The sequence below is a fragment of the Dicentrarchus labrax genome, unplaced genomic scaffold (assembly GCF_905237075.1).
Source record: "Dicentrarchus labrax unplaced genomic scaffold, dlabrax2021, whole genome shotgun sequence".
Lineage (NCBI taxonomy): Eukaryota > Metazoa > Chordata > Actinopteri > Moronidae > Dicentrarchus > Dicentrarchus labrax.
The window spans coordinates 18,220,314-18,242,754 of record NW_026136708.1 but is presented as its reverse complement, the minus strand read 5'-3'; the positions used below and the strand labels follow the sequence as shown (position 1 = coordinate 18,242,754).

The 22,441-nt window shown below is 39.3% G+C and overlaps 2 protein-coding genes across 2 annotated transcripts; both read left to right on the top strand.

The window, feature by feature from the left end:
- Positions 1-58: 58 nt before the first annotated feature.
- On the top strand, positions 59-6,433 carry LOC127368618 (hydroperoxide isomerase ALOXE3). Its single transcript, XM_051409609.1, has 15 exons — positions 59-146; positions 232-396; positions 861-1,065; positions 1,191-1,272; positions 1,374-1,496; positions 1,628-1,731; positions 2,193-2,365; positions 2,805-2,948; positions 3,449-3,652; positions 3,978-4,064; positions 4,222-4,388; positions 4,492-4,613; positions 4,748-4,848; positions 5,323-5,493; positions 5,605-6,433. Exons 2-15 carry the CDS (start codon positions 244-246, stop codon positions 5,782-5,784), a joined length of 2,016 nt encoding a protein of 671 aa, XP_051265569.1. The 5' UTR covers positions 59-146; positions 232-243; the 3' UTR covers positions 5,785-6,433.
- A 765-nt stretch (positions 6,434-7,198) lies between these two features.
- On the top strand, positions 7,199-22,243 carry epm2a (EPM2A glucan phosphatase, laforin). Its single transcript, XM_051409619.1, has 4 exons — positions 7,199-7,571; positions 8,404-8,578; positions 12,155-12,399; positions 13,303-22,243. The coding sequence occupies exons 1-4, from the start codon at positions 7,313-7,315 to the stop codon at positions 13,584-13,586; spliced, it is 963 nt and encodes a 320-aa protein (XP_051265579.1). The 5' UTR covers positions 7,199-7,312; the 3' UTR covers positions 13,587-22,243.
- The last annotated feature ends 198 nt before the right edge of the window (positions 22,244-22,441 follow it).

Genomic DNA, 22,441 nt, shown 5'->3' with positions numbered 1-22,441 from the left:
AATGAACCTTCTCTAACAGTTTGAATCTTTACAAATCATAACTAAATGATCTGTTATTGTTAAATCAAAAGTGGGAGGAGCACAAGACGAGGAGATATAAAAAAGGAGCAAAACTGAGAATAGCAGCAACCAAATAAAGCCAAAAGGTAGGTGATGCAGGGATTTTGCTTAAACAATATTACTGACATTTGTCACCGAGTTTAGACATTGAATTTATTCCAATCCACACAGAATTGCTACTGAATGATCATGGCTGAGTACAAGCTGGAAGTGACAACAGGTAACATGACAAATGCAGGAACATTGGACTACATACATGTTACCTTAATTGGAACTGAAGGGAAGAGTGAGCGAACCGAGTTGGACAACTTTGGTGTAGATTTTAAAAGTGGTACGGTAAGTTGAATCCAATTGTTAACCGTTGCTCATATATGTCTCAAATAACGTCTGTTTTTGTGGCTTCATGAGTGCTTATCTTACTGCACTTATTTTACTCCACTGCAATTATGGTTATATGATATAGGATTAAATCAAAGTCGGCCTGTTTTACATAGTTTTTCCTTCTTATGCTGTTTGATGTTACCATGCAGAGACATATTTGAGATGATGGCAATAGGAAGTGTTAATGCATTTAACTGAGAGAAAAAACAGTATAGGGGTATTGTTGGAGTCTGCATAGTCTTAGTTTTAACATATACTGATAAAAGGCTGTGACATCCAGTGTTTACAGCGCTCAGTATCAGCAAAAACAAGTTCTTTGAACAAGTGGTGTTGCGTTTGCTTTGTTCTGATGTCATTCTTATGATCCTACTTTGTCACAGACATTAGGTATAATGTATCTGAATCCTTTTTTTCCCCAGACAGCGATTTACACTGTGAAAACCAGACTGTCTCTGGGGAAACTTCTGCTAATCAAGGTGGAGAAAGATGCTTTATTTTTTCTCCCAGAGGATGAGTGGTACTGCTCCAAAATAGTAGTGACGACTCCAGAAGGAGATGTTATTCTTTTCCCCTGTTACAGATGGCTCTCCAGGGGAGAACTGGTGGAGCTGAGAGGAGGAAGAGGTCTGCTCCAAATTACCCAAATAATTAGAAAATTATAGGATACTACTTCTGTTTTTTGAACAAATATTCTTTGTTAGTTATGTCACTTAAAATGTTACTGATGTTATGTTCTTTTTATGTCTCAGCCATAAAGGTTTTTGAGGACGAACATCCACTGTTGATTGAGCATCGGGAAAAAGAGCTGATACTTAAAAAGAGTTTGTACAAGTAAGTTTTCATGTGCACAATATGCCCCTGCAGCTGCAGCTGATCTCAGAAGCTTCTCTGGACAAATGTTTGTGATGTGCTTTTTGCTTTTCCTTTTTTAGATGGGAGATTATTGATGAAATGCTACCACACATGAGTCATTTCAAACAAATGTCTGACCTCCCAGCTGAAGTCTGCTTCTCCATGTCCAAATCAATGGAAATGATTTATACAAAAAGAATAACGTGAGTCAGCGATTCCATTATTTTTCATGGGTTATTTGTAAGGCAGAGAGTTATTGTGAAGCATTAATGTTAGTATATCGTTTAATTGTCTGTATTTTGCTTGGCTTTATATTTACCCATGCTTTTTTCAGTGGTGCTGAACTCATGTTTAAGGGGCTGGTTGGATCTACTGAACAATGGGAGAACACTGAGGACATCAAAAAAATCTTCTGGTCCAAAAGGACACCAGTGTCAGGTAGAGCTCTAATTCTGCTTCTCAACTCACCTCAACAATGTCATTCTTATGGTATCATATATAACAACAGGCGACTATGCATACATGTATAAATGCTATACGTAAACTCAGCAGCATAGGCCTTCAGTAGAAAGAAGAAACATGAAATAAAGATTTATATGCTACGTTGTAAAGGTAACTATTGGGTCTCTGTCAGTACGGTCAAGACCGGCTCTATATGAAAAGTGTCCTGAGATAACTTCTGTGATGATTTGGCGCTATACAAATAACAATGAACTGAATTGAATACATGATGGTTGGCTCACTCTTAACTAAAAGATGGATATCTTTTCAGTAGTTTAAAAAGTAGGGGCTCTATTAAATATGCAAATTAACTTCAGTATTTAACACTCAATGCTTCACATAGTGGCTCCTGGATACTATGCGAGACAGATTATATTTGCCAATTGCTATTCTTCCAGAGTTTGTTACAGAACACTGGAAGGAAGACGACTTTTATGGATTCCAGTTTCTGAACTCAATCAACCCCAATGTGATCAAGAGGTGCTCTGAGCTTCCCCCAAACTTTCCAGTCACAGGGGAGATGGTGAAGCCGTTCCTGAAAAAGGGAAGCTCTCTGCAGAAAGAAATGGAGGTATAGAAAAAAGATGACTGGCTAATTCAATTCAATTCAACTTTATTGTCATTAACACAATGTGCAGGAACCTACATAAACAGAGAAGGTGCAAACATGGGTGGGTGCGGGGCACATAGGGACATACATGGCATAAATTAAATATGGATAAAGACACAAACATAACATTTGTACAACTGAAACTTGAATTGAATGAGGTAGTGTATGTTTGGGTTATGTAATAGAGCTGTGCAAATGGCAGTAGTGCAAAAGGAAAGTTTACTTGTAAAGCAGTGAAAAGTTATTCAACATGTCTAGGTCTAAAACACTGGACAACAATTTGACCTCATCATATTATCTTGATTTATTCATATAAAAAAGTTTTTGTTTTGTTTAATGTCCAAATCTGTGCAACCTCTCCCTGCCACAATTCTTTTCTCTATCTTTCCCTCCCATACAGAAAGGCAATATATTTCTCTGTGACTTCAAGAGGATGGATGGACTGCCTGCTAAGGCGTACGATGGTGAATCTCCACGTGTGACTGCTGGTCTTTGTTTGTTCTACATAAACCCAGAGAACAAGTTACTGCCAATTGCAATACAGGTATTATACTAACAAGAGTAAATTAGTGACAATATTTATATTGCATATGGGAAGTTGTAGAATCATTGGTATGTTCAGAGACCATTTTAGATGATACAGTATTATACTTGTGGAGTCCCCATAATGTGTTATTAGTAGTGGGCATTCAGCCTACACACGGCTATGTGTAGGTTATTGTAGCTGAAAGAGCTTGGGATTTGAGGTCACATCACACTGCATTCAGATTGTTCAGAGGTTAATGGATAAAGAACACTTCACTACACATTTTTGTTTGAAATTAACACTGAATGGCCAAAAAGCACCTAACACAGTGGCAGCTAGTTTACATGCTTTTGCATCAGGTACTGCATGAGGAGACGGTAAAGCGAGAATGGTGCTTCATACGCAGTGGCTCTACAGAAAGTTTTCTAGTGTGAAATAGTAATACATTTGTATTTGCATTTAAAGTGCATCAGTGTGTTTTAAACATAAAAAAGTGTTGTGTTTTTCTCACATTCCAGTTGCATCAAACACCTTCTGAGGAGAATCCCATCTTTCTGCCCAGTGACTCGGAGACGGACTGGCTGCTAGCCAAGATGTTTATTAAAAATGCAGATTTCATGCTGCATCAGTCAGTCTATCACTTCATGAACACTCACTATTTGGCAGAAGTCTTTACTGTCGCCACCCTCCGCAGCTTCCCTGTGATACATCCCCTCTACAAGGTATAATTACAGAGTCGCAGTCACAGAGCTGGTGCTTGTTCGATGTTTTTGTAAAAATAACATTGAAAAACGTGTACGTTGTCTGAAATCAGAGAGACACGTTTGGCTTTGTAACCATCAGGAGTTATAATGTCAGACATGTTTTTCTTCCAGAGAAAAAAATTTAACTTGTTGCGGGTTTGTCTGGTTGTAGCCTGCTTTGACAATGGGAACACACTCAGGATGTGCTTCCTGTTATTTGCTGATTGATTAATAGATATGATTATGTTTATTGATTTTGGTGTTGACATTTTAATTTAATATTCTACCTTCTCTTTCTTTACAGCTGTTGGTCCCTCACGTCCGTTACACTCTCCAAATAAATACTATGGCCCGCAAATCTATTTTTGCACCTGCCGGGATTTTAAGTAGAGTAAGGATCTTTAAAATGTAGATTTCTATATAGTTAGATAGTGAAACTTTCACAGTATTGTGTAAACTACATCTACCTTCAGTACTTTTTTATTTATTTTGTTGTTTAAGACCCATGAACTAGTCTGATCCTTATTATTTGTGATTATGATTATTAGAGTTCACTTGGATACGATGGGATGACAGAGCTCATGAGAAGGGCTTTCTCGGAACTGACCTACAGCTCCCTCTGCCTGCCGGATAACATCACTGCACGAGGGCTGGAGTCGATCCCCAACTTCTACTACAGAGATGATGGCCTGAAGCTGTGGAACATCATCAACAGGTTAGACAGTTGCAGAGTGACCGTATTGAGTGTGTCAAGCACAGATGTAATTAAATGGCTGCATTAAATCTTAAAAATGATAAAACTGTTTTGTGTTCACCAGCTTTGTGAAGGCAGTAGTGGAGTACTACTATCCCTCAGACAGTGAAGTCTGTAAAGACACAGAGCTGCAGGAATGGATCAGTGAGATATTCACACATGGCTTCTTAGGACACAAAGCCTCAGGTATTAAACTCATGTTCGAAAGTTATTTGTAAACACAACCTATACCATTTGTGTAGTATTATGGTAGTAAGCGTTTTGTCCCATGCAAATAGTAAATGCCAAAGATTAAGTGATAATGATTGTGCTGCCAACAGGGTTTCCAGCATGCTTTAATACTGTTGAGGAAGTGATCAAGTTCATCACCATGGTGATTTTCACGGTGACAGGTCAACATGCCGCAGTCAATAATGGACAGGTGAGCCAAAATAAACTTGATAATTGATCAAACACCTGTATGGAACAAATGGCAAATCTGGAATAATCGTTTTATGTGATGGTTAATATATGCATTTCTTTATAATAGTTTTCCATGAAAAATGGGCACATGACCCCAAAATAATTGGTGGAAAAAATACTAAAATTGACCAAAAAAAAATAAAGACTAAAATGTTTGCTGTGTTTTTTCCACAAAAAATACTTTTTGGAAATTACATACATTCTTTCTACATCAAATCCAAAATCTATGAATGTGCAAATATTTCTATTTCAAAAGTTGTCTCCTGCTTCACAAACAAGTCTATTCTCAGTTTATTTGGGCAGGAGGTTTGAAGTTCCCACATCGCACTTGTGTTTATTGGACCGTGAAGTAACAATCAGCAAAATACATCTTTGAGTGAATGGAAACTTTTACAAAAAATAATTACTAATTGAAACTTCTTTCATGATGTAGTTCGACTATCACTCCTGGGCGCCCAATGGCTCGCTCCTGCTGCGCAAACCTCCTCCAACCACTAAGGGGCAGTCGAGCATGAAGACAATTCTGGAGACCCTCCCAAATGTTGGACAGACGGTCAGTTTTGCAGCAATGTCGTGGATACTTTCAGACGTGTACACTGATGTGGTAAGTTTGGTGATAATGAACGCTCATTAAAAACCCAACCACATTTGGAAAGTGCAAAAATGGCAGAACAAAAAACCTGCATCAGTCTGATTTACTGTTTCATTTTGTCAGGTTCCCCTGGGTACATACCCCGAAGAACGATTTGATGAGTCTGCCCCTAAGCAGATAATTAAGGAATTTCAAGCAGAGCTGTCCTGCCTCAGTGAAGCAATTACAGAAAGAAACTCCCAGCTTGAAGTTCCCTACACGTATCTGAACCCTGCTCAGATGGAGAACAGTATAACTATTTAACTGAATCCCATAAAGTCATTTACTCTTTCTGCATTATTAACAATATCAATCCCTTTCTTAACAACCTTCTTGCTTGGGCTGTGTGTTTTACCAACTTTACCAACTTTAACTTTGGTCCATACATTAAGTGAGATGATAGAGACAGTTAGTGAGGTGTTGCATGCTGGGGGAAGAAGACTGTCGTATCAAGCGGGGGTACGGCAGGGCACCTGTATCGTTGTGTGAATTATGTATTACATGTTGAGTAATAACTTAAATGAGCAGTTTTGGGAAGCAAATGCTGAAGCACCACTTTGGACTTTGATGATATGTATGTTTGAGTGATGACATAAAATTAACTGTTTGGTACTCTTTACAGGAAATTATCTCACATGAGACAAGGTACCTCAGCATTTATCTGCAAGTAAGACGAAGAATATGGGAGCTTATTTTCTGTTAGAGGATTTTACAGTTACTGAAGTTCTTTATATGTGTGCTGTGTATTCAATTTCTTTTTACTTTTTAATGATGTGAGTACAGAACATAGGGTGAATATGGTGATATATGACTGCTTATATACTTATTCAGGGTCACTAGTAAGAACTTTTAATACACTATCTATTAATTTCCTTTGTTTGCAGTTCAAATAAAATTGGCATGTGAAACGACATTCAGCTTGTGCTGCATACTTATTATAGTTTCATGTGGTTACTTCATTAGTAATTCTAATCACAAGCAAGTCAGTTGTTTCTGGAAGCTAAAGTTCAATAAATTAATCCACCTCCCTTTCCTGCCTAAGTTTGGAGTGCAGAGAAATAAACTTCATACACTTTTAGTGTCAATCAACTGTTTATTGTATCAAGATTATTATATTTCTCCAGTAATAGAACTTTTCCAATCCAATCAGAGAGACTAAAGGGAAATGATAGACCTACAAGGTTTTAGTTCATTTAATCTAAAACATTCAGGGCTTCTGAGGAAACATTTGGGGCTCCCTTGCACCGTCCATGGTGTAGAACAGTGATTCCCAACCTGGGGGTCAGGACCCCCACTAGGGGTTGCCAAAGCTTTACTGGGGGTTGATTTTAAGGGGTGTAAGAAAACTTAAAAATATACACAATAGACCTACATCTCAGCATCTGGTTAACTTATGTAAAGAAAAGTAATGTTAAAGTAAATTGTCAAGTAAGAAAAGCCTTTTAAGTCTGTATGATTGTTGAAAATTTTGAAAAAAATACACAATACAGACAGAGAATTGTATAAAAAGTTCCCTAAACAGGAAATAATCTGCTGAAAATTCATCCAAATCACTTGTTTTACGCAATTTTACGCAAATTTCTTGCAGCTTCACTATTTGGCTGATATATGGTGTCCAGTAACTCTGACAGAGTGGGACATCATTGTTTCTACCTCTCTTTGCTGCACGATCCACAACACGAGCCGATTATTTATAGACTTCACACAGTCCACAGGCCAACACGGTCTTCACACAAAGAGCTGTATGATAACCAAAGCCCGCCACACTAACACGAGGATCTATCACTGAATCATGGGTGCGACAGTATTATTCAGATTCGGTGTCATTCTCACTCCGGACTCTTCGGACCTGGAGGTGTTCGTCTCGGGTTCGCGTGCGGAAATGGGCCACTGGGACCCGGGCAGAGCGGTCCAGATGAGACCCTCACAGAAGCTCCTGTCCCCGCACGAACCGTGTCTGTGGATCGGCGACGTGCAGCTGGCAGAGCCGGTCAAAGACACACTGTGGTTCAAGTTCGTCAAAAGAGTCAGAGGCACTTACATCTGGGAAGGTACCCATCAGCACTGTGCAACACATCTGACTGTGCATCAGCTTTAATACATAAGGGGGGGGCATTGGAAACGACACACATATTTAATGTAATTCCCATCGAAGTTAACGGTTTCAGGTGGAGAAAGAAAAATACCTCCGCCATGTTTGGTTCATGTAGTGTAATGTACCCTTACCGCCACGTGATGGCGGTAAAGTGACACCTGTCATTTTACTAAACGCTCACTGGCTCATGGATTTCAGTGCACCTGTATACTTAATTAGGAATGTGTTTTATCAGTGGTAGAAGAGGTACTGAGACTTTTTGGCAAGAGCAGCAAGTCTTGCATTCAAAATTATACCTTTGTTCAAAATGTAGGTAAAATATCAGCAGTAAAAAGAGTAAATAATTATAATTAATGCTGCATTAACCTGTAATGTTGTAGCTGGTCGAGGTGGAGCTTATTTTAACTACTTTATATACTGTTGGCTGGTTTGTAATGCATCATATTTAATATAGATTATATTATTTGTATTTAATAAAAAATCTGCAATGTTACTTCACCTGTCACATCAATGTAGTGGAAGAAAATATTTCCCTCAGAAGTTTTGTGTAGTTTAAGTAGCAGAAAGTGGAAATACTGACAAGTATATCAGAAGTAAATGTAATTTTGTTTCTCCACTGTCACTTCTGTATTTGATGCTTGAGGTTTCCTTTCTCAAAGAAAAAAAAAATATATAGGCAACATCTGTCTGTATTTGTTAAGGAAAGTAACATCCTTCTGTGTCCCACCACGTCCTATAACGGGTATTTGATCACTAACCTGCAGAAAGGTTGTCCTCTTTGTCACCAGGCAGCAGCCCGAGCCATGACAGATGCTGTTCGTATGATGTCAGGAACATGGTGGACGGAGTGTACTGCCACCCGATTGGTCACTGGATAGAGGAAACGGGACACACAGATGAGATGAAACACACCACTAACTTTTACTTCAGTGTGGCCGGTCAGAAGGCAATACATTTCTCCAGGTAACACAGTGCAATAAAAAGCCGTCTGCATGATGTTGTAAATTTCATGAAGCAAGTAAAACATGTCAGTTTCAGCTTAAAGGCAGGCTGAATTCAGAGGTGGACAGCGTGGGTGGCATTATATGGAAAGTCTTGCAATCTGGATGTGAACTCTGCTGAGGTGTGCTTCTCACAGTAGGAAGGTGAATAGTTATAGTTCAAACACTTGAAATCAAGTGCATTTATGAACAATGAAGTGCCATTAGGTGACTGTTCCCGGCCAAGGAGTACTCCCAACTTGTCATTTTCACTCTCTGGCTTTTGTACTGGAGCAACAAACAAGATACAACTTGTTAATTGGTGAGATTTAGAGGTGCTTGTAGGTGGATTTTGTCACCCTTGGACGGAGTCAGGCTCTTTGTCTTCAAGCTAAGCTTACTGGGTCACGATTACTGTACAGACATGAGAATTGTGTAGATTTTCTCAGCTCTCTGCAAGTAAGCAAATAAAGCAGATTTCCACAATGCTGAAACTTTCCTTTTGAGGGTTTTCTGCTGAAGTTTCTTGAATAACACTGAGGATCTCATCAGCGCCTCTGTTCTTCTCTTCCTTTTCAAATACAGCCAATCTTCTTTAGAAAGGCTTGTGTGTTAATCTTATATTCTCAATGCAAGTTTCAATTCTGCTTCATCCTGATTTAAAAAAAAAAAAAAGTCTTCATCAGTATTCATTGCCCTGCAAAGAGAGGCAGGGCAGCCGTGTCACATTGTCTTGTCTTGATGAAACTCTCCTCTCTTACAGGGCAGACAAAGCCTCAGTCACCCTTTCATGTCTGCTCACTCTTTTCTTTTTCAACCTTGCTCTCTCCCGTTTAGTTATTAATGCTGTCTGTCTTGAAAATGACTCCCCTTTCAAAAAGTACACCACTAGCAGTTGTATTATCACCTCCTCAACCTTGTTGGTGATCACAGTGGAAAGGAGAGGGCATCAGTCAGAATTCACTTTTATTTTGAAGGCAACTTATATGGTGAGTGATGGGTAGTTACTGTGTCAATGGAGGCACCCTGCATTGTGCTCCTTGGCGTTTGTTTTAGTTTTATAATATATTCGCAAGTCTATTAGGAAGACACAGTGATTTATTTGTGTTTGCTCATCACATTTCAATGACAGGCTAAATTTAGTCATTTACAGCTCCCAGATTAAACAGATGCATTAAAACCAGTCACTCTATGCTCTAGTCAAAAGAGAGCTACATTTTTATCACAGAATTTACAGACGGATCCTTAAAAGATACAGGTTGTTTCATTATTTATCATAAATAAATGCAAATGAATTTGTCAAAGAAGTTGCTGAAAGTCACTAGTTTGCATGTACTCTGTTGCACTTTATACGTGTTGCAATCTGCCTGTCACTGATACACGTTTTCTGTAGGTTTTTTTTTAAATCCAGCACCATTTCAGCCCCCTCTTAGAGAACCCAAAAGTGTGTGTGCTTTGCCCTTTTCTCTTTTTAAATGTTCAGAGAAATGTACACTTGGGAAAGCCACGACTCTTTTCTCTTCCTTGGGTACATGTTTAGGATTCTTGTCCTGCTAAAACTGAATCCTTTGCTACACGTTTTAGCCAGCGTTGTGGCTCTAGGGATGGGATCTAGGGTCAGTCCACCACTTTGGTCTAGACTGAAATATTTCAACAACTATTACATGGATAGCCTTCAAATTCTGTACAAAGTCCCAGAGGACAAATCCAACTGACTTTGGTGATCTCTTGACTTTTTTCCAATTTAACTATTACATTTACTAGTTTACTATTAGTACAGATATCCAAGGTGCCCAGAGGATGACAGTCAGTCATCCACTGCGTGAAATAAACAACAGTCCACCACCATGTTTGACTGTTTTATGCATTGTTACACTACCCTGACTCACAACACTCGCCTGTGACGTAATCTTTAGGATTAATAGACAGCTTTAGATGACTAGATGTCATATTCTTAATATCTGGGGTTAACTGCACCAAAAACATTTGAGGATGCATGTTTACATTGATGAGCAGTTGCACACACAACATCCAGCATACACTCCAACCAACCTACCAAAGTGTGCCCTCCTTCTGTAAGGCACATACTCAGTGCTATACCAAGCACAGCCAAAATTTGCCCAGGAACCCTAAGGCAGTGAGCACATAACTTGCATAAGAATGAGCGGGCTTGGCTGGTGCCATCAGGTTTTAATTTGTGCCCAAAGACCTTACAAGGCTTATGTCAAGGACCTGTGTTCAGTAGGAAGCACTTTGCCCTTGTATCTCGCCTATTAATAGCTTTTTAAATTAGTCCCTCAGACCTTGCATCCGTGTAGCCCCAAGTATCATACACACTCACCTCTGCAGTAACTCATTATATGATTCAAAGGGACTTTAACTCACTGTCTGCCAGGTGCCTCGTCTCTCATGCTCATATTTCGAGGAGGAGGCCTGAGGGCTATAAAGCCCTTTTTTGTAATGTGTTTTTATTACTGTTGAACTGAACAAGTGTGGTATTTCAACATGATGAAATGTTTGTTTTTCAGTTAGGAATTAATTTATAAAATCAACTTTGAAAAACTAAACACTAGAAACAAAAAAAGACATAATCTTCAAACATATAATCCTTCATTATTACAGTATGTGACAGTTTACCAAAAGAAAATGAAAATGGAAAATAATAAAACCATCGAAACTGCTTGTCATACAGGAAAATGAGAAAATTGTTTTTACACAGCTTGCACAAGTTAATTTTTTCATTTTTATAGTCAACTTGTTACATATTGATTCTCTGAGAGTAAGAAAAAACAGGTGTGTATTCTTCAGTGGCAAAAAAAGTCACTGACAACAAAGTCGTTTTGCAGGGAGAAAACAGAGGTCATCTGATAACAGTCGAGACTTTCACTGGGACATCACAGATCAACAATGTCCTTTCTTTTACGTGTGTCCCCTCTTCTGGTTGTTGACTTCATGCATGCTAATGAGCACTAAATGGAGTCTGCCTCAGGCCATTATAGTGGTCAGGAAGAAAATCAGAGCATCTATAGGTCAATAAAACATCATTGGTATGAGGGAGCGAGGGAGGAAGGGAGAGGGTTGAAATCTTTTGCTTACCTACTAAGCTCAACTTTTCCCAAATCTCTCTGTAAGACAGTTTTCAAAAAACAACTTTCATTATAGATTTGTAATTTTCTTCAGGAGTAACTAAATGCTGTGCTCCTACCTATTATTACCCCTGTCCAGCAGTCTCTCTCTCTCTCTCTCTCTCTCTCTCTCTCTCTCTCTCTCTCTCTCTCTCTCTCCCCCTACCAATGTCTTTTGGTCTCTCTTCATGCACTTTATATTATCCTACAATACATCATCACATTTCTTTATTCTGTATCTGCACTTTGCATCCTTTCTATCTCAATGTAAACTCCACTCATGAAACCCTGACAATATTCACCTGTACAATAGCTTGCACATTTCTTAGTTAGTCAGTCATTGCCTGAACCTCACAAATTTGGCATGTGCTACATATAATAAGAACTTAAACACACAAATAAATAATTAATGCATTCTGGTTTACTGCCCCCAGGGTGCTGCCTCGTGTTTGGCTGGGCAGCTGCCCTCGGCAAGTGGAACATGTGACTGTAAAGATGAAGTATGAACTGGGAATTACTGCAGTAATGAACTTCCAGACGGAGTGGGATGTGGTGAACAACTCCTATGGCTGCAGGCGCAACGCTGGGGAATCCATGACCCCGGAGACCATGATGCATTTGTACAAGGACTGTGGCCTGGTGTATGTGTGGATACCCACACCTGACATGAGCACTGAGGGTAAGGAGGATTTTTGGACATAAAAGAATAAATAAGTTCCTAATAATAGTATTTAGTTAAGTCAGAGTGAGAGGACGGACACTGCTTTGAGCTATTAGGGACTCAACATCATACTCAAGACACTTTGGCAGTACATATAAAGTACAGTACAGTCATGAGTCTGGGTAATCTGGCTGAAAGGCTCTAAACTCACTCACTCTGCCTACATTCACCGCACTGTGATTTTTTACCTTTTCACCATAAAGCTAATTGAAGGCTCCATTTAAATATTTCAAAGATCAGAAAATCAGCCAGGATGAATGCTTTTAGTAACAGTTCCTAGAATTACATGAATGTAAGAAATAAGCAAATCAGAAGGATCTGTGATTGAAGCCAGTCATTACCATAAATCATCATAAATCAAGTTTCTTTTAACCGGAATGTGAAGAATTAATCATACAGTACAATATCTTATGTGTTGTGTCAGTCTCAAACAAAGTGCTGTTTATACTTCCACTGTGAAATAAAGAAAAGAAGTGCAATCCCAAAATAGTGTTGGGTAATTTAACACTCTAAGCAAGTCCCAGTATGTAAAAGGATAAGTCTGGTCATAGTCTTTATTTCTTCTTGTGAACCAATCCCATGAAAATACCAAAACCATATTATTCTCCAGTCCCATACAACTCCAATGTTGACCAAAAATTATGAAAAACACATCAGTGAGTCACACTACCACATGAGATGGCACATTTCTTCATCCTGAGTCAATCCCACATACACCCTCCGAGTTCCATAAATAGGCTGGAATGTGTGTTTAACACATTGTTGACTTTGGTCTTTTCGTGGGATTTATTGAGAGAAAAATACAGAATAGTGCCAACTTCTCCTTTAAGTGTACTATGTGTTATTGTCTTTCTTCTGCAGGTCGGATCAGGATGCTTCCCCAGGCTGTATTCTTGCTTCATGGTCTCCTGGAGAACGGTCACACTGTCTATGTCCACTGTAACGCTGGAGTAGGCAGGTCGACGGCAGCTGTGTGTGGCCTGCTCATGTATGTCCTCGGCTGGAGCCTGAGGAAGGTGCAGTACTTTGTTACAGCCAGGAGGCCGGCAGTGTACATAGATGAGGAGGCTTTAGTCCAGGCTCAGGCAGACTTCATCCAGAAGTTCGGACAACTGCATTCATCCATCTCTTACCCAGAGACGTAAGAGTCGGGTGTCCTTAAACCGAACTCTTCAAATCTGAATCAGAATTTACAGTTGTGCAAAGCTTCACTGAACTAAAACTATTCCTGTCGTGTGGAAAAAAACATATTATACAGTCGGCATGAAGGGTGCCAGAAGGTGAAATAACCTATAGCGAGGAAATTAACTTCTTTCCACTTAAATCTAATGCACGTAATGACCCACTTCAGCTGAGTGGCTTTTGAAATCTGGTTGATCCCCAAGTATCTGGAGCAGGTTCTGCTGGCTGCCAGCATAGATGTTGCAAGCAGTTAATCCTACTGCGATGTGTTAGCTTTTAACTTCAGGAATTACTCTTCCGTTTAGCACATACAGATGCAAATTGTGCACTGGGAGTCAGCTGAGGATGCTACGAGTAGTTTTCAGTAAATGTCTGCAGGGCTGTTTGGAAAGACCCTTTTTATAAAGCCTTTTTTGTAATGATCAATGAATGCTGTTGACATTTCAAGAAGGGAAGTTTTAGTTGATGTATTGCACAGCAATTATTAACAGGAACACGCAGAAAAACTAACATACTAAAAAGTGAAATCAGATTTTTTATAAAGGGTGAGATTTCTCACTTCAAGATGAGAAGGAAGCAAAGGGTTATTCCACAGTTGCTCTTGTATGATTGTGTATCAATTTAGAGAATCCCTTTTTTGATTTCAGAAGGTTTCCGATTATTTTTTTGGAGAGAGGTTTTAATGCTGCACTCCTTTCCAAAGCAACATATCAATTCCTAAAACCAAAATAATGACAGAGAGGGATTCAGCTCCCAGACATTGAAGACTACAGCTCCGCCCAGTCTTTCTCAGCTCGATAGCATTTCATCTTTATTTATTTATCTGACAGATGCTATTCCAATCCATAACAAAAACAACATCCCTGCCAGCCCATTTTAATGCATACATAATAAGACATTATTGGAATACTGTTTGTTGTCAATTTTGAGTTTCTGCCTAGACTTCTATTGAGAATATATTGCTATATTAAGATACAGGGTTTTTATCACCTGTCCCTGATTTCAAAAAGTTACTGGGTTTCTCCTCAAGCACCAGTCATATACCTTCTCATTACTTTTCACTGAGTCCCTGCAGAAAACAGCACCTTATGAGGGTGTCAGCGGGGATGGGTGGGTGGATTGAAACCGTGTGCTAGCAGAATCATCGTGGATTTCCAAACGTTCTAAAAATACGCACAAAAACTGAACATGAAATGAGTGAAAAGCTTTTCTTCTTTTTTTTTTTTGAAGAAGCAGAGTGTGTACTGGTTTGAGGAGAATTATGTCTGTGTATACAGTGCTGTATGTGCATGGGCTCTTGGGTTTGTCACTAAATGGATGGCAATATAATTGGTAAACATGTTGCATTTATTCCACTGAGTTATTGTCACTGATTGATGTTATAGTGTTTGTAGTCCGCATGGTTTCCAGGATCTGCCAATCACCTACACCAGTTCCCCCAGATTGTCACATTCAAATTAGAGTAAGAATTACAGAGCTCTTGCAACTGTTAAAGAGATGACTTTTTATGGTGTAGAACATTTATTCCACAAGGAATCCATAAATAATATGTATTCCCATTTAATGTGCAGAGAGGACACACAGTCTACCTGTGTTGTACCTGTTGTTTTGGTTTGCAATCTCCCTGCAAGCCATCGGCTTGTATTTATTCCCTCTGCTCCTTCTTTTACAGACATGTTCATTCTGCTGATTTAAAGCGTCACAGACCCATTTCTTAAATTTGCTTCTACAGCACACCGTCTCTTTTATCCTTAAATGGATCCATCAACTGGGACAGACCTTTTTTTCTCCTGTAAAATAAAAAAAACTGAAAACAATAATGAAATGAAATAAACAGAGTGTAGGGTTTTCTAGCTGTGTAGTTTCAGATCACAGCTCCTTCGCTTCACCCTCCCCTTCTATGTGCAAAGGAGAAACTATGGTGGCTGCAAAATGCATGAAACCTAGAGCCAGTGTTTGTTTGTCCCTTCTGGGCTGCAGTAGAGATACGGTGGTTCAAAATGGTGGACTCCATGGACAGCGAACTATGGTGTCTGTAGATAAAAACTGCTCATTCTCAGGTAACAACAATTCCTATATATCCAGGTAATTATATACAAATGAAAACATAGTTATGCATATTTTATTCAATTTCTGCCAATAGAGCCTTGATACACAATGTCACATAATGGACCTTTAAGATGACCAACCTTTTATGGTGTAAATCACACCATCTAAGCAGAAAGGCTTGATGATAATAATGCCTTTGTATGATAGGTGGACAGAAAAAATCAATCATTCTCACAGTATCTGAATATTCATTAATGCCCAAAGGTGAGGATTATCATTTAACAAAGAAATGCTTTGTATAGTCCTCAGTATGCATGTCCAGTAAGCACCCAAATAAACAACATAAGATGGTGAATTATGTGCAGATTACAATGAAATTACTACAGCGATGTTAAAGATTTACGTCACCTTTTATTTTTATTTTTAGGGTATAAAACATTAGGAACTTGCAAAATAGACTAAGATTAAAGATATAATAACTTAGTGATTTCATGACTTCGGCCATTAAAACTGCTTCAGTTATAGTGTGAATAATAATCATAAGGATGGGTCAGGTTAGAGAAGAATCTTAAATCCTTGCTGGGCTGTGAAGGATACTCCCACAGCCAGAGCACAGCAGGCAGGTGGGCAGAGGGACTTATATTAAAACTAACAGGAACACATGGTATTTCATTGATTTTAACAGACAATACTGATTTTCCACACATGCTATGTTGTTTCAAATTCTGTGCACCAGTGTCAGTTACAGGTAGTGAATTCAAATCAGTACAAGTTCATGACTTTGCCAGAGCCTGATATCCGTACAGAGATGCCAACCAAGATGAAAGCAAAATACCAGAGCTGTTCCCGGGATTTACTGCCAAACTTGCTCAATAACATCTACAGAATGTCTGAAATGGCAAATCTCGCTTGCTGTGAAGATTGTATCCCTTCATTGTTAGCAGTGGGGATCATTTCTGTCGCTGTATCAAAGAGGGCAAGTACCCCAGACAGCCCCATGCATCCCTGGATGCCTCAGGATCAGCATTTGTGACTGCAGCTGTGACACGCAGGTGCAGAATGTTATAAAAGATCCACCTGAGCAGACTCATGCCACTGCTGGAAAATAAAGTCACAAGGGAAAAGAGACAGTCCATAACATAAAAATATGTACTCTCCATTGTCTGTGTTATATTTGATATGTGATAACTACACATATATATATATTCAAGTCATAGCCTGCTAAAAGATAATGCTGGTGTTGCTTGCGTATCATTGTGACGATAAAGATGAATGTGTGCAGTGCAGAAACATTTTATTCTGGTCAAATATCCACCATGATATCCGCATATTCATGTAGTATAGTTACACTGAGACAGTAAAACCATTCTAACCTGACTGAAACATCTGGGAAGTCATCATTGAAAAGGGCAGACACGTAAAAAATACTGGTGATGGGATGTACCATTTGTCAATCACCATCTATCATGGGCAAACTTCAATCAATCAGATCAACAAACCATATAATGTAGTCAACCTCTTACTGAAGCCAGTCGGAAGAAGAACAAAAACATATTTTCTATTAAGTAAAGCCTTCAGTGCCATTCTTTGCTCCTTTCAATGAAGAAATACTCTCCAGTTTTGATATAACTGATGCTAGCAGCATCTATGCTAACCTCTTTAATTTTGGTATCTATAGCTAAATTCCCTGTTGATGACAACTGTAAGGGGGCTGAATTGTTATATGACTTACCCCTTTCAATTCAGGCCTAATGTTATCTATAATTAAGGGCATGGCCGCTCTGAGTAACTAGTGGGCGCCATCACGTGTGTCCACGTATTTGCTCATTTTTGGATTAGCCAGAAGGCAATGGAGTCAGGAGTGCCAAGATGGCGACGGCCAGGGCTGACCACACTTTGAGCTTTACAGCAGCTCAGAGACCACATCCATTTTTAATTATAAAGTAGTTCCCCATAGGACGCTGTTTGGTCCAGTTGGTTTTGACAAGAGCGCACAGCTCGAAGCCTGACAAGATGGATTCACGCTTGATCTGATTTCACGATCTTGCGAGTCAGGCTGCCCCGCAAGGTGAACACATACCTATTAAAGAGAATAGAGCAAGCTGACTGGTGCACCATATATTGCAATACATTCTTCACAGGACATTTGCTTATGAACTATAAAATAATCAAAACCATCAACATTAGAAAGCTGCTCCTGAACAGACATTTATAGTGCAAGTAGGAAAACACAAGTCAAACTGTGTATATCACTCTACATTAAAAGTAGGGATGGGAATCTCTAGATACCTCATAATTGTTTTATAATCCCACCTATGGTGCTGGAATTATTGATGCATCTTGATGCATAAAGGTTTTTGATACATGATTAATTTCTCACTGTGTGACTCCTTGTTACTCTTAAAAGCAAAAGTGTGGGGGGGAAGTCCAAATTTCCTTTTATTGAGTTTTCTGCATCGATACATAATCATTCAAGCGAGAATGCGTCTACAAATTGCATCTAAAAATTGGTTTTTAATATTTCATATTTTATGGCTATATCTCACCCGTTGCTTCATTTCATCCGATAGTTCAGTAACAAAGCTGCTTTCAGTAACAAGCTAGACTCTCAGTCCACATCTCGCAAAGGCTCATTAACGTCCCTCTGCTTTATTTTGCATATCTGTAAGATGGATGAGCACAGCTATTTAAAGTCAGCAAGGCACACTCACAACAAGACATTATTTGTTTACTTTCTGTATTAGATATATTATCATCTAAACACAGCCAGACAGTCTATTCCAGAGAGTGAATTGTGTTTTTGTCCAATAAGCTTTTGGTCCTCTAAGATGCATGATATTTTAAACATGAACTCTGCCCTTTGAATCGTTTACTATTCATCTTCCATGCAGTTCTATTAGCTTGACCAGTCTGCACTGGGCATTCATTCATCATAGAGAGGAGTAAAGCCTTCTCACCTGCACATACAATCCCACAAGTCACACATTCAAAGAGCCACAAATGATTTATATTCATCACGCAAGTCTAGGCACCCCTGGTCAATTTACTTAATAGATTCCAGCCATACCATTTGCATGGTCTAGGCTCACTGTGTGCTTAAGAAAAATCCAGCAATGAAGACATTGCTTGTGACTTTGCTCCCGGGCAGAACTCCAGCCACCCTGGCAGGTTCTGACTGTGAAAGGAAAAGTGAAGAGATGCAGTTTGACCAAATAGCTCCAGATTTACAGGCTTATTCCACCATGTGTGTTTCAGTAGCTTGCACCAGCAGCCAGAGGACATGAGGGAGGTTTATCTATGCAGTTAAAAAACATCTGACAGTGAGGCATTCTGTGCAATAAGACCAGATATGAGTAATGCCAGACAGTTGGAAATACAGTAAAAAATGTCAATAAATCTGGGAGGCGCAGTGTTACATTGTTAAATAAATCTGAGAGAGCGGGGCGCCCAGGTAGCTCACCTGGTAGAGCTGGCGCCCCATGTACCACGGCTGAGTCCTCGCTGCAGGGCCCATGGGTTAGGGATGGGCGGATCGATCCTAGGGGGTCGATGCTTCAATAGTCACAAGCTACTCATTTGGTATCGATTCCTTTTATAAATCATTGATGGTACAATTACCGGCATATAAATCATTCATTATTTTAATGATTGTGCCAAAACAGCCCTGACAGTATGTGTCACGTGGCTGTGGAAACCTATGAGACGTGAGAACCGAGTGCGTAGCCACAAACAAAAGGGAGAAAGGAGAATGACAGAAAGGAAATATAGAGTGGTGTGGTGCTACTTTTCACCTGAAAGTGTCACACAGCAGTAACAGGAGTAACCTCTTCAGATACTTGACAAATTGTTGAACAAAATCAAGAAGATCATCACCCGCTGTCCAACATAAGACGTTGCAGGAGAGTTTTCAAAGAGTATATCCAGGTCGTCCTCTCTATCTTTCTCCCCCTTTCCTGTCTCTCTACAGCTGTCACTATCGATTAAAGGGAATGAAAAATATAAGATATTAAAAAATAAAATAAATAAATCAGAGATTTCAAGATGCTCCCTGCCTCCAATATGCCAGTAAGTACCCCACCCATGAATTCTGAAGGTTTTACGCGTCTTAAAAAAGGTGGTTGCTAACAACTGGCTGAAAGTGATTAAAGATTTAAAAGGTCCAGTGTGTAACATTTAGGGAGATCTTTTGCCAGAAATAGAATATAATATTCATAGGTATTTTTTTGTATAATCACATGGAAATGTTGTTGGCTGTTTTTATCTACATAGTCCATTATGTGGAACCACCATGTTTCTACAGTAGCCTAGAAAAGACAAATCAAACACTGGCTCTAGATAGAACCTTTTGCATTTTTTGCCACTGTAGTTTCTCCTACACGCTTGGAAGATGCCACTAAATCCTACACACTGACCCTTTAAGTACAAGTTGGACGTTTCATGGTTGTTACCTTGAAGTGATCCCACCATGGTGTAGTTTGTTTATAGCATTAACATTATTCTAAGATTTTAATACACTAGGCTTAAACAACTAACAAAAACAACTAAAACATTGTTGGTTTTGGTATAACAATATAGAATATCTGCAGCCTTCTCCTTTAAGTGTACTGTGTGTTATTGTCTTTTTCTGCAGGTCAGATCAGGATGCTTTTTGGGCTGTATTCTTGCTTCATGGTCTCTTGGAGAGCAGTCAATGTTCACTGTAACGCTAGAGTAGGGAGGTGGACAGCAGCTGTGTGTGGCCTGCTCATGTATGTCCTCGGCTGGAGCCTGAGGAAGGTGCAGTACTTTGTTACAGCCAGGAGGCCGGCAGTGTACATAGATGAGGAGGCTTTAGTCCAGGCTCAGGCAGACTTCATCCAGAAGTTCGGACAACTGAAGTTTTCAGTTGTGGAAAGCTTAACTTGACTGAATGTTTGCTTATTAAAATGATTCCAAATATACATAATCCCTGCAGCACTCTATTCTGTGTAGACACTTAACTGCAGCATTTTCCAACAGGTTTTGCTTGTTGGAAAATAATCTACATACCTCACCACACTGTAGTAGTTCAGCAGAATGCTTTTGCAGACGCCAGACAGTGTCAAGCAACTTAATTTTATAAATGTGATCCAAGCTGAGGTGATAGCAAACTTCAAACAGTCTGGTGGAAATGTTATAAGTTACGAGAAAAGTCCTCTTAAGCATTAAGAGACCTCAATCAGGTTTCTTGCAGTTTTCAGTCATATATTTGCAAGCATTCTGTTAGCTGGGTAGTTTCACTAATATTGATATGTAAGGATTTGAAATCAGTAAGTCAAAGTACAGACAAGATGAGAGGGAGCCGTCAAAATATAGTATCCACTAGTTTGGGGGATAATTTAAGCAGCCAACATCTACTAAGCTGGTCTATTGGCCAAGTGAACTTTAATGCATTATTTGCAGCCTGAGTCATTCTCAGGCAGTGCCCTACTGATATTCAATAATATTCAGCCTTTGTCCCTGGGGCACCATAACAATAACTGGGCTGATATATGCGGACTTGATATTTCTCATGCAGACTGTGTGAATACAATCAGAATATTGTTTACTGCTATAACACAAATACTATGCACTCAATTAATAAACCCTTGGTGGGCTTTTGCCTTTACCTGGGGAGGAATTTCCCTTTTTTACAGATATATTATACCACAAACTTCTTTAAATAACTGCAATAGGTGGAATTTGTCACACATTACCTATTCATATTCATCTAAACTTTTGCTCATTAGTAATCTAGTGAGTGTAGGCATATACCAGGTGTCATGCTACAAAGCAAACAGCAACATGAAAGAAAGGGAAATGACTGGCATGTTTGTTTTTATTTGAATTAATATTAAAAAGGACTTACCTATTGATTCTATTGTATATGAATATCCTGTCAGACTGTGAACAGTGGACCCAAATAATCTAATAACAATCAACTTGACAGTTTATTTCCTTAATGGTTCAGTTTTCAATCACCTGAGGTTGTCTGCCTCTTCCAGATTTCTCATAATACCTGTATTTGATCTAAAACATATTCTCTGTGGATGAAAGGGTTTGCTTAGCTGGATTTTTTGGGCTGATAAATGTAGCCAAAAGTCTGTGAATCCTGTGCACGAGTTGTGACAAGACTAATCTTGATTGCTTACGCTCTCATTACATGCATGTCTGAAGTTATTTAAAGTAATGGCACCAGACTGTTGTTTACTGTTGCTGGACTGCAAAAAGATCTTTTAATTTCACCACACAACTCCATGCAATATAGATGATTGTTGGTGGTTGTAATGATTGCCTCCATTTATGATACTCAAGCACTGCACTCAATTTAAGCACATTACTGTTCATCACAGAGAAAGGAAGAGTGGTGGGTGAGGGAAAACAAGAAATGGATGAAGTAAGTCATTTCCTTTGACAAGCCCCCACCACAGTCAGTCACTGTGCCCATGTACAGACTGGCCTCCTGTAAAACCCATTCTTGCTGTCAATACCGCTGTTGTTCTCTCCATCTTCCACGTTGCCACTGACATTGATCGGTGTCAGCAAGAAAGATTCTGATATGAACAAGGGTGGGGGATACAAAGCTGTTGTGCCATAGCGTATAACAAGTGTTTGTGTGTCATGGGGGGGGAGTGTAAGGATTGTGTGTTGTGCACAATCCCTGATCAAATACTGATGTCTTTATGTATACTCTGTTGTGACATGTTACTACAGTGTATTAAATTCTGCAGGTCTGTATGGATAGGATGTCATTTATCATGCTCTGCACAGA

Bases quoted from the DNA above. Each gene is read 5' to 3' on its own strand.
- epm2a (XM_051409619.1), top strand. From the start codon at position 7,313: ATGGGTGCGACAGTATTATTCAGATTCGGTGTCATTCTCACTCCGGAC. The intron at 7,572-8,403 runs GTACCCATCAGC...CTTTGTCACCAG, and splicing joins AGGCACTTACATCTGGGAAG to GCAGCAGCCCGAGCCATGAC. The intron at 8,579-12,154 runs GTAACACAGTGC...TACTGCCCCCAG, and splicing joins AAGGCAATACATTTCTCCAG to GGTGCTGCCTCGTGTTTGGC.
- LOC127368618 (XM_051409609.1), top strand. From the start codon at position 244: ATGATCATGGCTGAGTACAAGCTGGAAGTGACAACAGGTAACATGACA. The intron at 1,497-1,627 runs GTGAGTCAGCGA...TGCTTTTTTCAG, and splicing joins ATTTATACAAAAAGAATAAC to TGGTGCTGAACTCATGTTTA. The intron at 3,653-3,977 runs GTATAATTACAG...CTTTCTTTACAG, and splicing joins TGATACATCCCCTCTACAAG to CTGTTGGTCCCTCACGTCCG.